At 40.4% G+C, this 15,637-nt stretch overlaps 1 protein-coding gene across 1 annotated transcript in view; it reads right to left on the bottom strand.

Moving 5' to 3' along the window:
• Nucleotides 1-6,071, bottom strand: part of LOC104828419 (serine/threonine-protein kinase ULK4-like) — a gene marked incomplete at its 3' end in the record, with an annotated part of 51,284 nt that extends 45,213 nt beyond the window's left edge. The window contains exons 1-3 of the mRNA XM_010562076.1: nt 5,934-6,071; nt 3,588-3,687; nt 730-869 (exon numbers count right to left, since the gene is read on the bottom strand). Of these exons, the coding sequence (XP_010560378.1) occupies nt 730-869; nt 3,588-3,687; nt 5,934-6,071 (378 nt within the window). The remainder of the gene's footprint in view (nt 1-729; nt 870-3,587; nt 3,688-5,933) is intronic.
• Between the last annotated feature and the right edge of the window lie 9,566 nt (nt 6,072-15,637).

Here is a 15,637-nt window from a genome sequence, read left to right as displayed (position 1 = left end):
ACTCATCTCCATTATGCTTTATTCATGTATTTTTTTAGTGCTTTTGGACCCACAAATGACAGAAACTGAGTATAATTGTGCAAGATTTTACAGAAAATTCAGAGAAGGGCAACCTGATCACTTATAGATCAAGGTCAAAACCAACTACTGTTAAGCAAGAATTTTTGGTTATAATTATATTCTGGTGACTACATAAATGAAAACCAAACATGGACTTTGACAAAACTATAAACAAATTCCACACATACACAAAATCAGAAACTACATAAAGATTTGTATTTTTATGAAAGAGTAAGACAATTATTGTTTCCAAATGCCATTTAAATAGAGAAGGTTATTAACAAAGAAAGTTTAGTTTAGTTAACTTTACTCTTTCATTAGCATTTTCTATAACTTCATAATATTCTGCAGCATGATAGAATAGGTATAATAACAAAGTTATATGTCTGAGGACAGAGAACTAAAATACTTCATTGATTCAAACCAGTACACTAAATTGAAAAGAATCTATCACATTGTATCAAATATACAACAGGGAAATAAATCAATTAGATCATAAAATGTTCAAGCTACACACTTGTCCCATTATCTTCACACATATTATAAAGCTCAACTGGCCTCCAACCTGAGGTAAGCCTCTTCGAAAAAGTAAAACGGAAATAATGAATTAAATGCTGATGGCATACAAAGTAACATGCAGAGTCCCCTATAAATAATACTCCTTCTTACCTTTCCAGGTGTCAGTTCACAAAAGATAATTCCAAGCTTATGAATATGGTATAAACCAGTAATCAAATCAACACCAAATTCTCTCACTACATCTTCAGGTAGATGTTCATCTTGGGCAATAACAGACTCTAGAGAACCACCTGAAATATGTTTACATATAGTCAGCAAGTGCATATAAAGATGCCATACAAATAATTCCCAAGGACATTATATAAGCTTCTTCAAAAGATGTCAAGCAAAAATCATTATCAGTAGATATTAAAAATATTTATTGAGATTATCTAATATGTAAAATCATCTCTTTCCAATACTGTGACAAAAACCTTAATTTTGACTACCATTAACTTGAGTACATGACTCCAAAATTACTTTAACATTCATTTATTTTACAAAGGAAACAGAAGGGAGAAAAGAAACCCAGAAACTGCGTCACATCACAATGTAATAGTACCCAGTGGGTTTATTCAAATTCCTTAACCAGATCCCTGCTGCATGAGTTAAAAGAATAAACAAAACCAAGAGCAGGCGATCAACTTCTGTGAACAAGTGCTAAAGCTAACGACAGGCAATTTTCCACTGAACTGACAGACAACAGAAATAGTAAAACTGGGTTACATTCTAAGGTCCTGAGGTCAACAATATCCAACAGATAAATTCTTTGGTTTGTTCTTCGCATATAGTGTTACTGTACAGTCCTTTTCTTAACTCATGTGCCCCAGTTCTTTCATCTTCATCCTTTCCTCTCTCTCTTTTTTCTTTTTTTGGGGGGGTAAAGAAAAAAATTCAAAAGCAAACAAACACACACCCAGGACTAAACTTTCACTTTCCAGGTTTCTCACACAAACCCCAGCTTCCTGGCCCAGCAAGTCCTACTCTTATCTCTCTGGACTTCTCATCCTAACATGAGATCTTTCTCTGTCCTTCTGAAATCACCACTCTCTCTCTCTCCACTAAGTTCCAACCAACCCTTCCTCTGTTTCTGACGAGATTACACCTACAAAGCCTTCCGAATAACCCTCACATATATCCTCTCTCACCTGTGTCCCTCTCTGGGCTTCACACTCACTCTCTATGCTTTTCTCCACTGATTGTAACTGCTTCTCTGTCCTCACAAAAATCTCTTTTTCCCCATCACCTACTTCCTCACATCCCACTGATTCTCAGGTATGTCATCAGACTCATCCCATTTGAGCCACTCCTGTCATAAGTGTTCATAGGATTTAGACTTCTCCTATTCTCGTTTCCCACATCCTCTTTGCTCAAACAGTCTTTCTTCCCCTTCCTGTCCCAGTCTCCTATCCTAAACTCCACATTCCCATCTCCCCCAAAATCCCTTTCCTCAACCTTATTTGGTCCTTTACTACTCCTGCACCAAACCTGTTCCCCTGAGACTACAGTTTGTATTTCATTAATTATCTACGGGTTTCCTGTCAACACAGTATTCTTCAAATTATTCAACACTGCTGATTTAAGTTTTCTTTCTGAGTCTTTTTTATGCTGGTTAGGAGATCAGTCTTTCCTTTAAAACCAAGCCCATATTACAGAGCTATAGTAAAGAATTTTCCATCATGTTTGATTACTGTTTTTTATAATGTAATTTAGAGGACTACATATAGAATAATTCCATAATATCACCAAATACACAAAGAAAAATAATAGTGAAACCAGCATCACAGAAGTATGCTGCATCTGATAACAGAAACTATGTCACCTTGAGACAAGTGAGAGAGATCTTCCATATTTCAAAAGCAGTTTTCAAGGCTCTACTAAATTAGTAAGAAATCCATGACTTATTCTATTTATGAGTAAGTTAGCTTCAACACATTCTCCTTGCAGCAAACTGCAATACTGCAAGGTAAAAATACATTATAATTGTTCAAACTGTACTTAATAAAAGGCTGCCTGTCTAGTAACTTAAATGCATGCCCATAAGTTAGACTATGCAAATAGACCAAAGCCTCCATATGAGCCATTAACTTCACTTTTAATCATTGAAAGAATGACCTGATTTTTTTTTCCAGAACTTGTAGCTTCTCTTCTTCAGTAATTTTTGAAAAAGAATTCTGGATAGAAGAAAAGGCTGTGTGTAATATGGACTTTTACTATGAAACAAACTCCAGATACCAAAATCTTAACATGCATGACTTGCACAATTGGCCTTCTTTTCTTTCCATGTGGAGTAAAGCACGCTATCTGCAGTTTAAAACATGCAGTCATCACAATTAGAGAAAGCTTTAAAAGATTTCTTTAATGGATTGACAAGAATCTATCAAAACTCAGTGAATCATTTAATGCAGTTTTAGGTTCTCAGAGCTCCCAAATTAACATATTAACATAAAAGTCAAAATACTTCTACTGAACAGGAAGAAAATTTAAATAATTTACTATTAGCTACAGAATTGCCCTTTGATTAAAAAAATCATTTGAACAATATTAAGTCATTTGTACATTATAACATCATTTACTCCTTGCTCTCTTTATTATTTTGTGCCATAAAATGAAAAGAGAACGCCAAAGCTTCCAGTCCTTAGAAAACTTCAAGTAATTTTTACTTAACTACCCTCCAACTACTCACTGTCTGTTTTTAAGTTCCCCTGATTAGCCCTATCTCTTCAGCTATTAAAAATCAACATTATGTCACATCAATTAACGTTTTACATATACAGTGAAGCAGAGGAGAAATAGGATCTCAGCTGATTTCTAAAAATGTTTCCAAAAGCAAAAATATTTTTATATATAAACAGGATTCTCAAGTTTATAATCAGATAATTACTAAGCTTTTTCAAAGATCTAAGTATTTCTTGTGGAGAAACTGTTCTTACACTCTATTAAGTTTTTACCTTTCGAGCTTACCTTACCTGTGCATAATTCCACTACAAGCCAGAGATGGTTGCTTGTTTCATACCACTCGTGAAATGTCACTATATTCTTGTGTCTGATTTCATGAGTCAGACGAACCTAGAACAAAGTTTTGGTGTTTTGGTGTTTTCTGGGTTTTGTTTTTTTTAAAAAAAGCAATATATATAGACTTAAGGCAGGGGGGTGGGGGGTAAGATACAATGCAACTTTACTCTAGATCAACTAGTTGTTCTCTTATCTTTTCCAGTGCACTAAAATTATTCTCCAATTCAAATATTTTAGTTTTACATGTATGTTGAGAAAAGATAACTTTCCTCACAGACCCTACCCAACTCACCTGTTTTTAAAAATACAGGAAAAAAAAATATAGGAAGTCCCCCAACCCCAAATTCTAAGCACTATTTAACCAATAACAAACTGGAAATCAGAATTTGGAGTCAAACTTGCATTCTACTTTCTTTTTCAATGAGAACACAACTGTGAGACAGTATGGCAAACAGAGTAAAAGGAAGTAAGAAGAAATTTTTCCATCATTCTTAAACTTATCAGGCAAGAGCAATCACTCAAGGGTCCCTGGAAATCTGTATTTCTACTATACCTACATTGCCTGATCTCTACAGAAGCCTCTGTATCTTGTCAAAGTGGTACATAAGGTATCCCTAAGGGCTTTCTAAGAAGAATATGGTTCTAAGAACAAAACATTTAAATTGGGTAGATTCATTTATCACCCAATAAATGATCACTGAAACAATGAGAAGGAATATGAAACTGTATTGGGTTTACGTGGCAAGGTTTTGGTAGCGGGGGGCATACAGGGGTGACTTCTGCGATAAACTGCTAGAAGCTTCCCCTATGTCTGATCCAGCCAATGCCCGCCAGCTCCAAGATGGACCCGCTGCTGGCCAACGCCGAGCCCATCAGTGACAGCGGTAGCGCTGCTAGGATAACAGATTTAAGAAGGGGGGAAAAGCTGCTGCACAACAGCAGCTGAAGAGAGAGAATACGTGAGAGAAACAACCCTGCAGACACCAGGTTCAGTGAAGAAGGAGGGGGAGGAGATGCTCCAGGCACCGGAGCAGAGATTCCCCTGCAGCCCGTGGTGAAGACCATGGTGAGGCAGGCTGTCCCCCTGCAGCCCATAGAGATCGACGGTGGAGCAGATATCCACCTGCAGCCTGTGAATGACCCCACACCGGAGCAGGGGGATGCCCGAAGAAGGCTGTGACCCCAGGGGAAGCCTGCGCTGGAGCAGGCTCCTGGCAGGACCTGTGGCCCCGTGGGGGACCCACACTGGAGCACTTTGTGCCTGAAGGACCGCACCCCATGGAAGGAACCCACGCTGGAGCACTTCATTAGAAACTGCAGCCTGTGGGAAGAACTCACAGAGAAGTTTGTGAAGGACTGTCTCCCATGGAAGGGACTCCACACTGGAGCAGGGGAAGAGTGAGGAGGAAGGAGCAGCAGAGACAATGTGTGATGAACTGACCCCAATCCCCATCCCCCTGCGCTGCTGGGGGGAGGAGGTGGAGAAAATCAGGAGTAAAGTTAAGCCAGGAAGAAGGGAGGGGTGGGGGGAAGGTGTTTTAAAGTATGGGTTTACTTCTCATTACCCTACTCTGATTTGATTGGCAACAAATTAAATTAATTTCCCCAAGTCAGTAATTGGTGAGTGGTATCTCCCTGTCTTTATCTCGACCCACAAGCCTTTTGTTATATTTTCTCTCTTCTGTCCAGTTGAAGAGGGGGGAGTGATAGAGCAGCTTGGTGGGCACCTGGTATCCAGCCAGGGTCATCCCACTATATAAACAGAATCTATGTACTAGAAAAATAAAATATTTAAAGTGTCTAACTGTATCAGTTACAGTTTATATTCTGGCAGGTATTATATGTGTAAAACTTTGCCAAGGTTTTACAAACCAGAATTGATTTACCTTAAATGCTATTCTTTCATAAAAAATATTTTTTCCTTGGTAAGTAATTAATTGATTATTTACTGGAAGATATGACTACCACTGAATTTGCAGAACTAATAAAAAAATAAAGCAAACCATTACATGGTAGTAACTGTTTTTACAAGTTCTCTGAAACATCAAAGAAGGAGTAAGCCTGTAAACATGGGTTTATGCATGTGATTTAAACAATAATAAAATCAGATGAAGAAATAAATACATTAAAATAAGACTCTATTTAAAGTATAAGAATTTAAAATCTTAAGAAGCTGATCTAAATGGTGACAAACTCCATCTAAAGAAGCACATGGTATTTTTCTTTTATATTACCTGTGCTACAAGGATTTTGTAAGCTGTATCTTTTCCCAGATTTAGCAGGAAAAAAACATTACTTACCCAGTTTGTTATTTCAGCTCTTTTGCATTTATCAGTGCAAAGAACGGCAACAAAATTAATTGTCCCCTTTCTTCGTCCTTTATAAACAACTGTCTTACTTCCTCTTCCGATCTCCTCATACAGAATGAAGTTCTCCATATTTAAGGATGCTTTACAGGCAATGGATCGGAAACATGGTATTAGTCTTGTAAACAAATAAACCTTTAAAGAAACGAGGAGGAGGGGGAAGCATTCAAATTTAATAGTCATTGACATATAGTATTTACCCTCCCAATTCTCAAAAACAGGGATTATCTACTTCCAGCAAGATCAAACATAATTACTTTACAGAAGGCCTCCTCTCATGAAATGTGATTAAAATTTTGAACAGGTGATAGAATTTTCCACTTCCAAAGCTCTTAACACATTCAAAAAGTTACAGGTGGGCCAGTAGCTACAAATTCTAAATATTTTATCTGTGAATAATCATACTACCAAACTTAAAATTGCATGTCCTACATAAAACTGCTGTCCAAATGAAAATATTCTATACTGAAAGCCTTGCCAAATAAGATTGCCATTTCTGCCCAAGGGCACTTCAGGCAAATGTGTCCCTGCAACATTTCACAATATAATTTAAACCTGCCAAATAACTGATTTAATCAACGTAACTGAAAAACACAGGACTCTGTGAATATTAGCATTCCTACCAATGCTAAGCTGAATGTAGCTCTACCAGGACTCAGTGTTCTTCATGGATAGAAGCAATTCCTTGCAGATAAAAGCTGTGTAAATTCATTGGCAAATGTTGCATTGCGGGCACCAGGCAGTGCCACAAGAATTCAATTTATATTTGTAACTATCTTCGTCTCAAGAATTCTATATGCTTTAATTTACGTACTGAAACAAATGAAATATTTGCCATTTGTTGCAAAGCCAGCGAGTGGCATTTGTATATTTAAATAGTTAAATGCTTTTCATAAAAGTCTGTTTGATTCTTTTGTTCCATAATTATTTTCTCTGAGAATCTTGGAGCAATGGGAGAACTGATAGCAAAACATTGAAGCAACTATAATACGAGTTCTGCATCAGCTTTCCATCCGTCTCCTCGGCTATTCCACTGGGTTAAGGAGAGACACACAGAATCCCAATACCGGTATATTCCGGAAACAGGGTATACTGCTAACTAGTCCTCAGTGACCACCTTGTAATAAGTTCTTCCAGCTTCAGGACAGCTTCACATTCAATGCCCAGTTCTTCCAATTTAATTAGTTCTAAGACATTTGGAGTTGCTCTTTCTCAACTCTACATGACTTACTCAATTTCGTTTATAAAACTGTTGTTTTTTCTTCAACAAGACCAGTTCCCAATGTAATTATCCTAAAACCACAGAAAAGCAGCATACTGGAGAGGGTAGTGCAGCAATAGGAATGATAAGCAAGGATGGAGAGGAAGGGCTGCTTAAGTAGCATAGCTGCCAAATGCCTGATCACAAACCACAAACTCAATTTCACTTTAACTCTTTCATGAGACACAAAGCTCCCTGAGTGACAAATCAAAGACCGAAATGAAGACCAGGGAATCCCCACATTTTCAGACCAGACTTCAAATGAAAATACAACAAAGCATTGGGCAGCACCAGACAACAAAATGCCTGTCACTAAAATACTGGTTCTTGCCAGAACACCAGCCAGGTGCCCAGATGATCCAGAAATTAGAACATGTCTAGGAACTTCATGATTCCAGAATTTCCTTTACCGAAGATAGTTACCCAAGACAGACATTTTCTCCCCAAAAGAAGAAAGAATCTCACCATCACAATTCAAAAGCTTTCAGATTAATACTGTAAGCTAGTTTGATTTTATCTAGCACTAAGCAAACAGCTAGGTATGGCCAATATAACGTAGGAAGACTTTTTTTTCTACAGTTATCTATGAGAACAAAGTAATTATACAATTATCAGTGTGCCAAACACCCCAAAATAAGGCACACAGATATAGCATCAAAACAAGATGGGGGTCTCCATTTCCCTAGCTCTCTTTTCTGATTCATGCAGATCACACCATTCCTTATGTTCTTTTTCTGGACAGCTGTCATGGTTTAACCCCAGCCAGCAACTAAGCACCACACAGCCACTCAAGCACTTCCTCCCTACCCAGTGGGATGGGGGAGACAATCCGGGAAAAAAAGTAAAACTCACGGGTTGAGATAAGAACAGTTTAATAGAACAGAAAAGGAGAAACTAATAATGATGATGGTAACACTAATACAATGACAAAAGTAATAATAAAAGGATTGGAATACGCAAGTGATGCACAATGCAATTGCTCCCCACCCACCAACCGACACCCAGTTAGTCCCCAAGCAGTGATCTCCCCACTCCCCCCAGTTTATATACCAGACATGACATCACATGGTATGGAATACCCCGCTGGCCACTTTGGGTCAGCTGCCCTGGCTGTGTCCCCTCCCAATTTCTTGTGCCCAGCCAGCAAGAAGGCTGGAGGGGGACAAGAAGCTGAAAAATCCTTGACTTAGTCTAAACACTACTTAGCGACAACTGAAAACATCAGTGTGTTATCAACATTCTTCTCATACCGAACTCAAAAACATAGCACTATACCAGCTACTAGGAAGACAATTAACTCTATCCCAGCTGAAACCAGGACAACAGCTTAAAACAAAAACCAACCAAAAAACTCATAATGTCCTCCCCTACTACACAAAGATTCCAGAACAGCAATGCTATAGAAATGTATCCAGCAAAAGAAATGTCCAATCTACAGCCCAAGCCCAAAATTCACACAACCACAGCCCCTTTTCTGTACTTCTTTCCCAAGAATACTTCAAACCTGACATGTGCACCTCATCACAAGACTGAAACATATACACATTAGAGAGATGGAAAATACTTTTATGTTGGTCATATGAAAGGCATTATCATCCACTCATGCAACAAACCATACAAATGTAGGCCGGGCTCAATGACAAGTACAGAAATATCTGGTTATCTGGCAAAAGCAAAACCAATGACACACAAATGCACACTGGGACAGAGTAGTCATAGTCAGGGGAAAGGGAAGCCTTCATTGCTACTCATGACTGGCAGTACTTGCAAATAAGGTCTCCATTAGCTGCTCTGCAAGAGGCTACAGGGAAAAGAGAAGCATCTAGTCTTGCATCCCTGAACCTCAAGAGTAACGGCTATGCCATGGTTTTGGTACACAAACCAATGGAGCATGGCACAAGACAGACTTTCAACAGCTAGAATACATTCATTAGTTTTGACATAAAGTACAAAGAGGTCAAATAAAGCGACACAAGAAGTGAAAAGAAGTATCTCAAGGCAAGATGTAAGCCTGCCACACTACCACCTGCAACGACAGAAGCACCCAAAGCAGCAGACTCCAGTTACCGAGGAAACGGCATTTGCTCTGGGCAGGATGCAGGACCAGGACACCAAGGAGACATGGTTCCCTCTCTTGGTGAAAGAATGGCCAAAAACACTCTGAAACGAGCAGCACCTGCACGACCTGAGACCTCCTGCCGTCAAAGCTCTGTCAAGAGCAGGTAGCCCGGCAGGCCCGAGGGCTCTGTACCGCAACCCCTGGGACACAGCCGCCTCCCGGCCCACCTGCAGCAGAGGTGAGGATGCCATGAGGAAGCCCATCCCCCGGCCGAGTCTTCCGCCCCCCAGGAGACCTTCGTTCGAGGCTCCCCTCAGACCTAGGGACAGACTACGGCCGCGGGCGAGTGACCAGGGCGGGAGCCGGAAGACGGTGAGGGGGCGACGGCCTGCGCGCGCCCCCCCAGAGGGGGCGGGGGAGCCCGCCTCGCGCGCCGCCGGGAGCCGTTAGGCACGTGCATGCCCCGCTAACGGCCGTTAGCCGTCCGCGGGGAGAGGGGGGAACGGATGGGAAGCAACAGCCGTACCTGTGAGGCGGGGGAGAGGGGGTGGGTGGGTGGACAAAGACGCAGCGTTACTATCGCCCCGCCGCCGCCATCAACCGAAATCGGCGGAGCCCCGCCCCCGGCCGGAGTCTCCCATACCCCTACGGGAAGGAGGGGGGGGTCGGAAGTGTCCCGACGGGAAAGTCGTCCCTGCACGCCACAAAATACAGCCAGCGGGAGCGATAGCAGCACAATAGTCAGAGTAACTCCGGGAACTGGGTTTTTTCCCCCTTCCTCTAGCAAGAACACACCGCCCGGTGCCACCCGGGTCCGTCCCCTCTCCCCCCCACGCACTGCTCGGATGGTCGCCACCGCGCGCCCGTATCCAGGAGACGGAGCCAGACGCCGGAAAGAGAGCAGAGTCGCCATTGGTCCAGGAGGCGCCAACGTCAGAGCGGGTGCCTCGGCCGGAGTGCGGTTCCCGGATGCTGCGGGAGGGGCGGGGCGGTCCCTCCGGGAGGGGGGCGGTGCCTCGCTGGGGAAGGGGGTGGGGAGAGGGCAGCACGTGCCGGAGAGGGTGGGGCGTCAGGGGCGCAGGCGCCCGTTTGCCAGGCAATCGTCAGTGCCGCGCTAACAGTGGGGGAGGCCGAGGCGCGGCGGTCATAATGGCCTCTGGGGCCCGGGCCTTGCTGAGGGTAGGCCAGTGCCCCGAGCGGGCTCCAGCAGCGCCCGCCGCTTCGAGCCTGGGTTGTTGGGGCTTTTAAATTAAACCTCCGTAGGTCAAAACAGCAGGTAGCTGTCGTCAGTCCCGTTAACAGTGATTTGTAAACACCTCATTGAGGGGCACTTTGTTATGACAAAAATCAGCTCTTGAAACAACTGTTTTCCATTTTTAGCACTGGAGTTTTCACTTTATTTTTCATTCTAGGGTGGTCTGGTTTTGGGTTTTTTTGTTCCGCTGGTTTTGTTTTTCTAAGGCCCTTGAAAATGTCAAATAAGTATCCTTTTCTCTTGCATGACAAAACATTTAACAAGATTTGGTCTGTCTTTCTAGAGAAAGTTGTAAAGAATTATGTTTTGTCAGTTGTCCCACCTTCATCTTGACTCCCTAACAGTTTTGAACCCGTTGATCCGTTTCAACTGGATCTGATAAAAGAAGTAGTATACTTGAAGGATTCAATATTTCTTTAGGCTGTATGATAACAGGGTCAGGTTTTTTACCCCCACTGTAGGAAAGATTTCAGTCTGAATTTAAACCCCCCTAATACTGAAAAAAGGGAGGGGAAAAAAAAAAGTCCCTATTTGGGAGAGGGATGTTAGAAAGGTGTCAGCTTTCATTTTTGTTTCATACCTTCTCAGGCAGCAGAGGCTGTAGACACAAAGCACAGTTCTGGAGGAAAAAAAGCTTCATTAGTTACACAGCTTGCCAAACATTTTGTCACAGTTCAGCTGTTGTGGGGTTTGGTAGAGAGTCTACAAAACTGGTAAGACGCCAGTGCTGCACACAGGTATAATTTTTGCTGGTTTATTGGATATCCACATAGAATTGACTGGACTCCTAAGTGCTGAAAAATATTGGGTGCATATGCATGGCAAAATTGCTCACTTCTGAACAAGTTCAGATCCTGTCCCATTTTGCAGCATAAGTTTTCAGCAATTGCAGAGTTTATCTGTCATTACCAATGAAGCTACAGCTTTGAAGCTGCACAAGCAAAATAATCTTTCCATTTCTTTTAATGTAAATGAGTAGTTGCCTAGATATAAATAAACCAAATACGTAAGTAGACATCACCTAGTTTCTTTTAGTAAGCATAAGAAAAGTATGTCTTGAAGAGGGATTTATTTAGATTTTAGAAAACCATGTATTTTGTCTTTGGCTTTGATGAGGGTGACCGATATAAAGAAGAAGGAACAGAATATTAGCTCAATTGCAGACCAGTCCTGACAGCAGTTCGATCACAGATCTTAGAAAAGTCACTTAATTTCATTGTCCCTCTCCAAGAGGACACAACTAAGCCACAATAACTATCAAGTTACTGCCTTTGCTTCCAAATTTCTGGTGTTTTGTCCTATGTACAGCTTTCTGTTAAATTAGTCCAAGTTAGGGATTGTTTTTATGCAAAGGGGAGTAAATATCCCATTCTGGGGGAGTGAGATGGTATGAACTTTAACATTAACAAAGTCTGTTTAAATCTTCATATAATAGTGGCAATAGCATTACAAAGTACAGAGAGAGAGAGACAGAAAAATGCTGTAGTAACAAACAAACCAGAGATTCATAGCTTTTCAAATTAAATGTCTCCACAATGAAGAATTTCAGTGTAATTAAAGGCAGACACAGGGGGACATGTTGACTTATACCCCTCGTTTTTCCAATACCTCTTAGTTAGGAACCATAGCACTTTTTTATTGTCGATACACACATCATTACATGTCTGTATCTTTCTTACCATCTGGGTGCACAATTTCAATATACTCCAGATGGGGAATTTTCCCTTTGATTCAGTATAAGAATCAGGAATTCTCTCTTCAAACATGTCACTTGCTTCCAGTACCAGAGTTATCTTGAAGAAATAATCTAAATACAAATATAGATCAGGTCTGTAATTATAAGACTCTTATCTTTGGCCTTTTTCTTACTGTTTTAGTCTGTTACTCCTTTAGTCTGTTACCAAACATGAGTTCAAGCATTGTACTAAACTGCAGTAAACTTTTCTGTGGGAATATTTTCAACATTCAAGAACGGAATGCAAAATACTCTCTCTGCTGTTTGCACCATTTCAATTCTTTTAGCAATCTCTACAGCAAACTCAGCCTTGCTCTTTGCCTGGCTGTTATATGGGATGGTCAGATGTAATCAAGTTCTTGTTCTCAGATAAATATATGGTCTAATTTGAGGTAAACTGAGATCTTGTGATTGAAACCACATAGCTCAGGAATGCTTAAACACTTCACTGCTCTACCCTCAATGGGTACTACAGAAGCCTCTGACATTTTGCCTGGTTCCCAAAGGTCTGACAAATAGCCTATAATTTTAAGGTATGTTTCCATGTTTTGTTTTCCTTTGGTAAGATCTGTTCTTTAGTTTGCTCTAATGCCTGTTGAAGATGCTATACACTTCTGTTTTATTGTGCCGCATGTACTAGGTTTTCTCCCAGCTATCACAATTACTCATGCTTCATCCCATCTTGCTAGTACATATTTCTTTCTATTCCAGACTGACCCCATTCTCAAGAGACTTTCTATTCTCAGCCTCCTCGGTATGATGATTCAGTTGCTCATATGTAATATTTTTATGTTCCATTTGCCTTGACATTTCTGTCATTCCTGGGAAGTACACAGGGCCACTTTTGTGGTCTTTGACCATTTTGGAAGAATGATGAACATAAGCACATCTTTATCTTGTGCTTTTTATTCTCAGATTCTTTTCCAACATCCTCTTGAAACTAGCACATACTTTCGCTGTTTGAGTGAAACTTTGTGTGTTTTTCTTTATTTTTGCATTTCTGTGGTAACACTCAGGTTCTCATGATTTAGTCACCTTGTTTTTCTGGTACAAGGCTGTATTCACTCATCCTTCTCAAAGTCGTTAAATAAATTCAAGTGTTACAGTTTCAGTATCGTATGCTGCTGATATTTGGGAGTAGCAATGATTTTTCAAATTATTTGGTAGCTTCTGGGATTCTTCTGTTTGGATATTTGTTTTCTCAATCATAGAGTTGACCTTTTCACTGCAGAAACACTATTGCAAAATAGTCCTTGCCAATGTGTTTGTTTCAGCGGTGAGGCAAAAACTACTAGTGGTTTCTTTTACAGGAACAGGGCTCTAAATCTCACCTCACTGGATCAACTTGTAAGGTCACCAGTACTGCATGTATAGCATGCTTGTATTGCCTCTTCCTCCATTATGGTCTCAATGCTTTGCATATGTCTAAGGTTTGAAAGAGATGTGGTAAGATACTCTGAAAATTTTAATACTCTCTGAGTTAATACCTTTCAAGGTTGGCATATTACCAACTACTTTTACCTTCCCAAAATCACTGGGTTTCCTCGGGAAGTCAGCAACTGTTCTGTAAATTATACTGAAGTAAAAACCAACTTCCTCTTTTTCTTGTTTGTTTGTTTGTATTGATTTTTATCTGCTAATGAGATGGGGTTAATTGTTATGGAATACCACAGTTTCTGCCAGGCATTCCTCATACCACATTCCTGAGTATTGTCAGCTCTGATGCTGATTTATGAGCCTGGCTGGGCAGAGCTGATACTCTTCTGCTGCAAGGTTCACAACTAACAGTGTTCTCAACACCTAAGCCTACCCGCTGGCTTCCAAAATATGATGAGATGACCACCTTGCTTATGCAGGAAGGCTGAATAGGCCTTTGTCAAAATCTTGCTTTTTCAGTGACTATCATGCTGCTTATGTAATTTTGAGATTATGTAAAATTATTAGTGATGCTTTCTTTTTCTGCGTATTTCAGTGTTCAGACTATTCCTTAGTCTAATGTAATAGAACGTGTGTAAAGCAGATGTTGTACTGGTTGAATTATTTTCATCTGTTCTAGGTATAACATGTTGGAGGAGATCCCATTTTCTTCAAACACGTTCAGCAGTTTGGACTCACAAAAGAGTCAAATGCTTTGTTACTGAGTATACAGATTCATTGTTTCAGCAGAAAGCAATGGCTTTTATGTTGCATATTCTGAAGATTCAGCCTGTATACTCAGGGTATCCTTTGCATCCTGATTAGAATTCACAATGTCTTGAAGGTACTATCATCATTCCACAGTGTTATTTTCATTTGGCTTTGCTTGATTGCACTTTTTTTTCCTTGTCTTGCAAAATGCATGCCTAGCACATTTATCATTAGCCCACTATCTTGCATTTAATTTCCTTTTTGTTTGTGTACTTGTCTTCACTTCTAATGCTAATCTGAGCTTTACAAACTATTTATTCCAACTTCCATTTCATTAATGTCAAATATGTGCAAAACCCCATCCTCTGAGTCACTGTTTCCTTTCTTCATGTGTTTTCAGACTGTAAGCTCTGGAATAATGCTTTCTTTTGCCATAATTATTATATATGATCCTCTATGCAGGACGTTTTTAATGAGTTTTCTCCTTAAGACCTCTTTATCTTCATTTTATTTGTCTCCTCTGCTTGTGTTTATGCTTTCACTTGTCCATAAACTTTCACTTTTTTGATTTAGCCTCTCATTTTCCTTGTGTTCTTTTTAAAATTACGTGCGTCTGCTCTGCTTAGGTCACAGTCACAGTAACACTTCAGACCAATGCCATAAGCTGGTATTGCTCCTGAAAGAAGCTGCCCCTTTACGGGAAAGAAATTTCCAGTAGAGAAGCAGTTGAAGGAGAAAGCATTGCTACTGGCTGATGCTAGCTGAAGGAAGCATAGAGCTCTGAAGAAGAAAAGCTTTTCTGCTGATTTGATTCTTCCAGCAAAGACAGCATTGCATACCTTGTTGTAAAACAAAAATGAAACAAAAAACCTGCACAAAACCAGAAAAAATCCATCAAAAGTACTCACATGCTTAGTTTTCACATGCTCAGGCAGACAACTTGCAAGAATTTATGCGTTTTGATATTCAAGTAAAAGCAATGATAGCTTTACAAAAAAACACCATTTAAACAAGAAAAGATGGTGTACAGACAGCATTATGCAGACACTTCACAGATCTTTTTAAAGGACTTACAGCATTACTTAGTCCATGCTGATATAAAAGTGTGAGAAATGGGGCCAGTAGCACCAGGCACCAGCAGGAAGAACAAAAAGAGGAAGCACCTCAACTCCTTTCTTCTTAAATCCACAGCACAGCTTAG

This window comes from Haliaeetus leucocephalus, unplaced genomic scaffold (assembly GCF_000737465.1).
Source record: "Haliaeetus leucocephalus isolate CR32 unplaced genomic scaffold, Haliaeetus_leucocephalus-4.0 Scaffold153, whole genome shotgun sequence".
Taxonomy (NCBI): Eukaryota; Metazoa; Chordata; class Aves; order Accipitriformes; family Accipitridae; genus Haliaeetus; species Haliaeetus leucocephalus.
The sequence above is the reverse complement of the archived record's forward strand: the minus strand, read 5'-3'. Positions and strand labels throughout refer to the sequence as shown.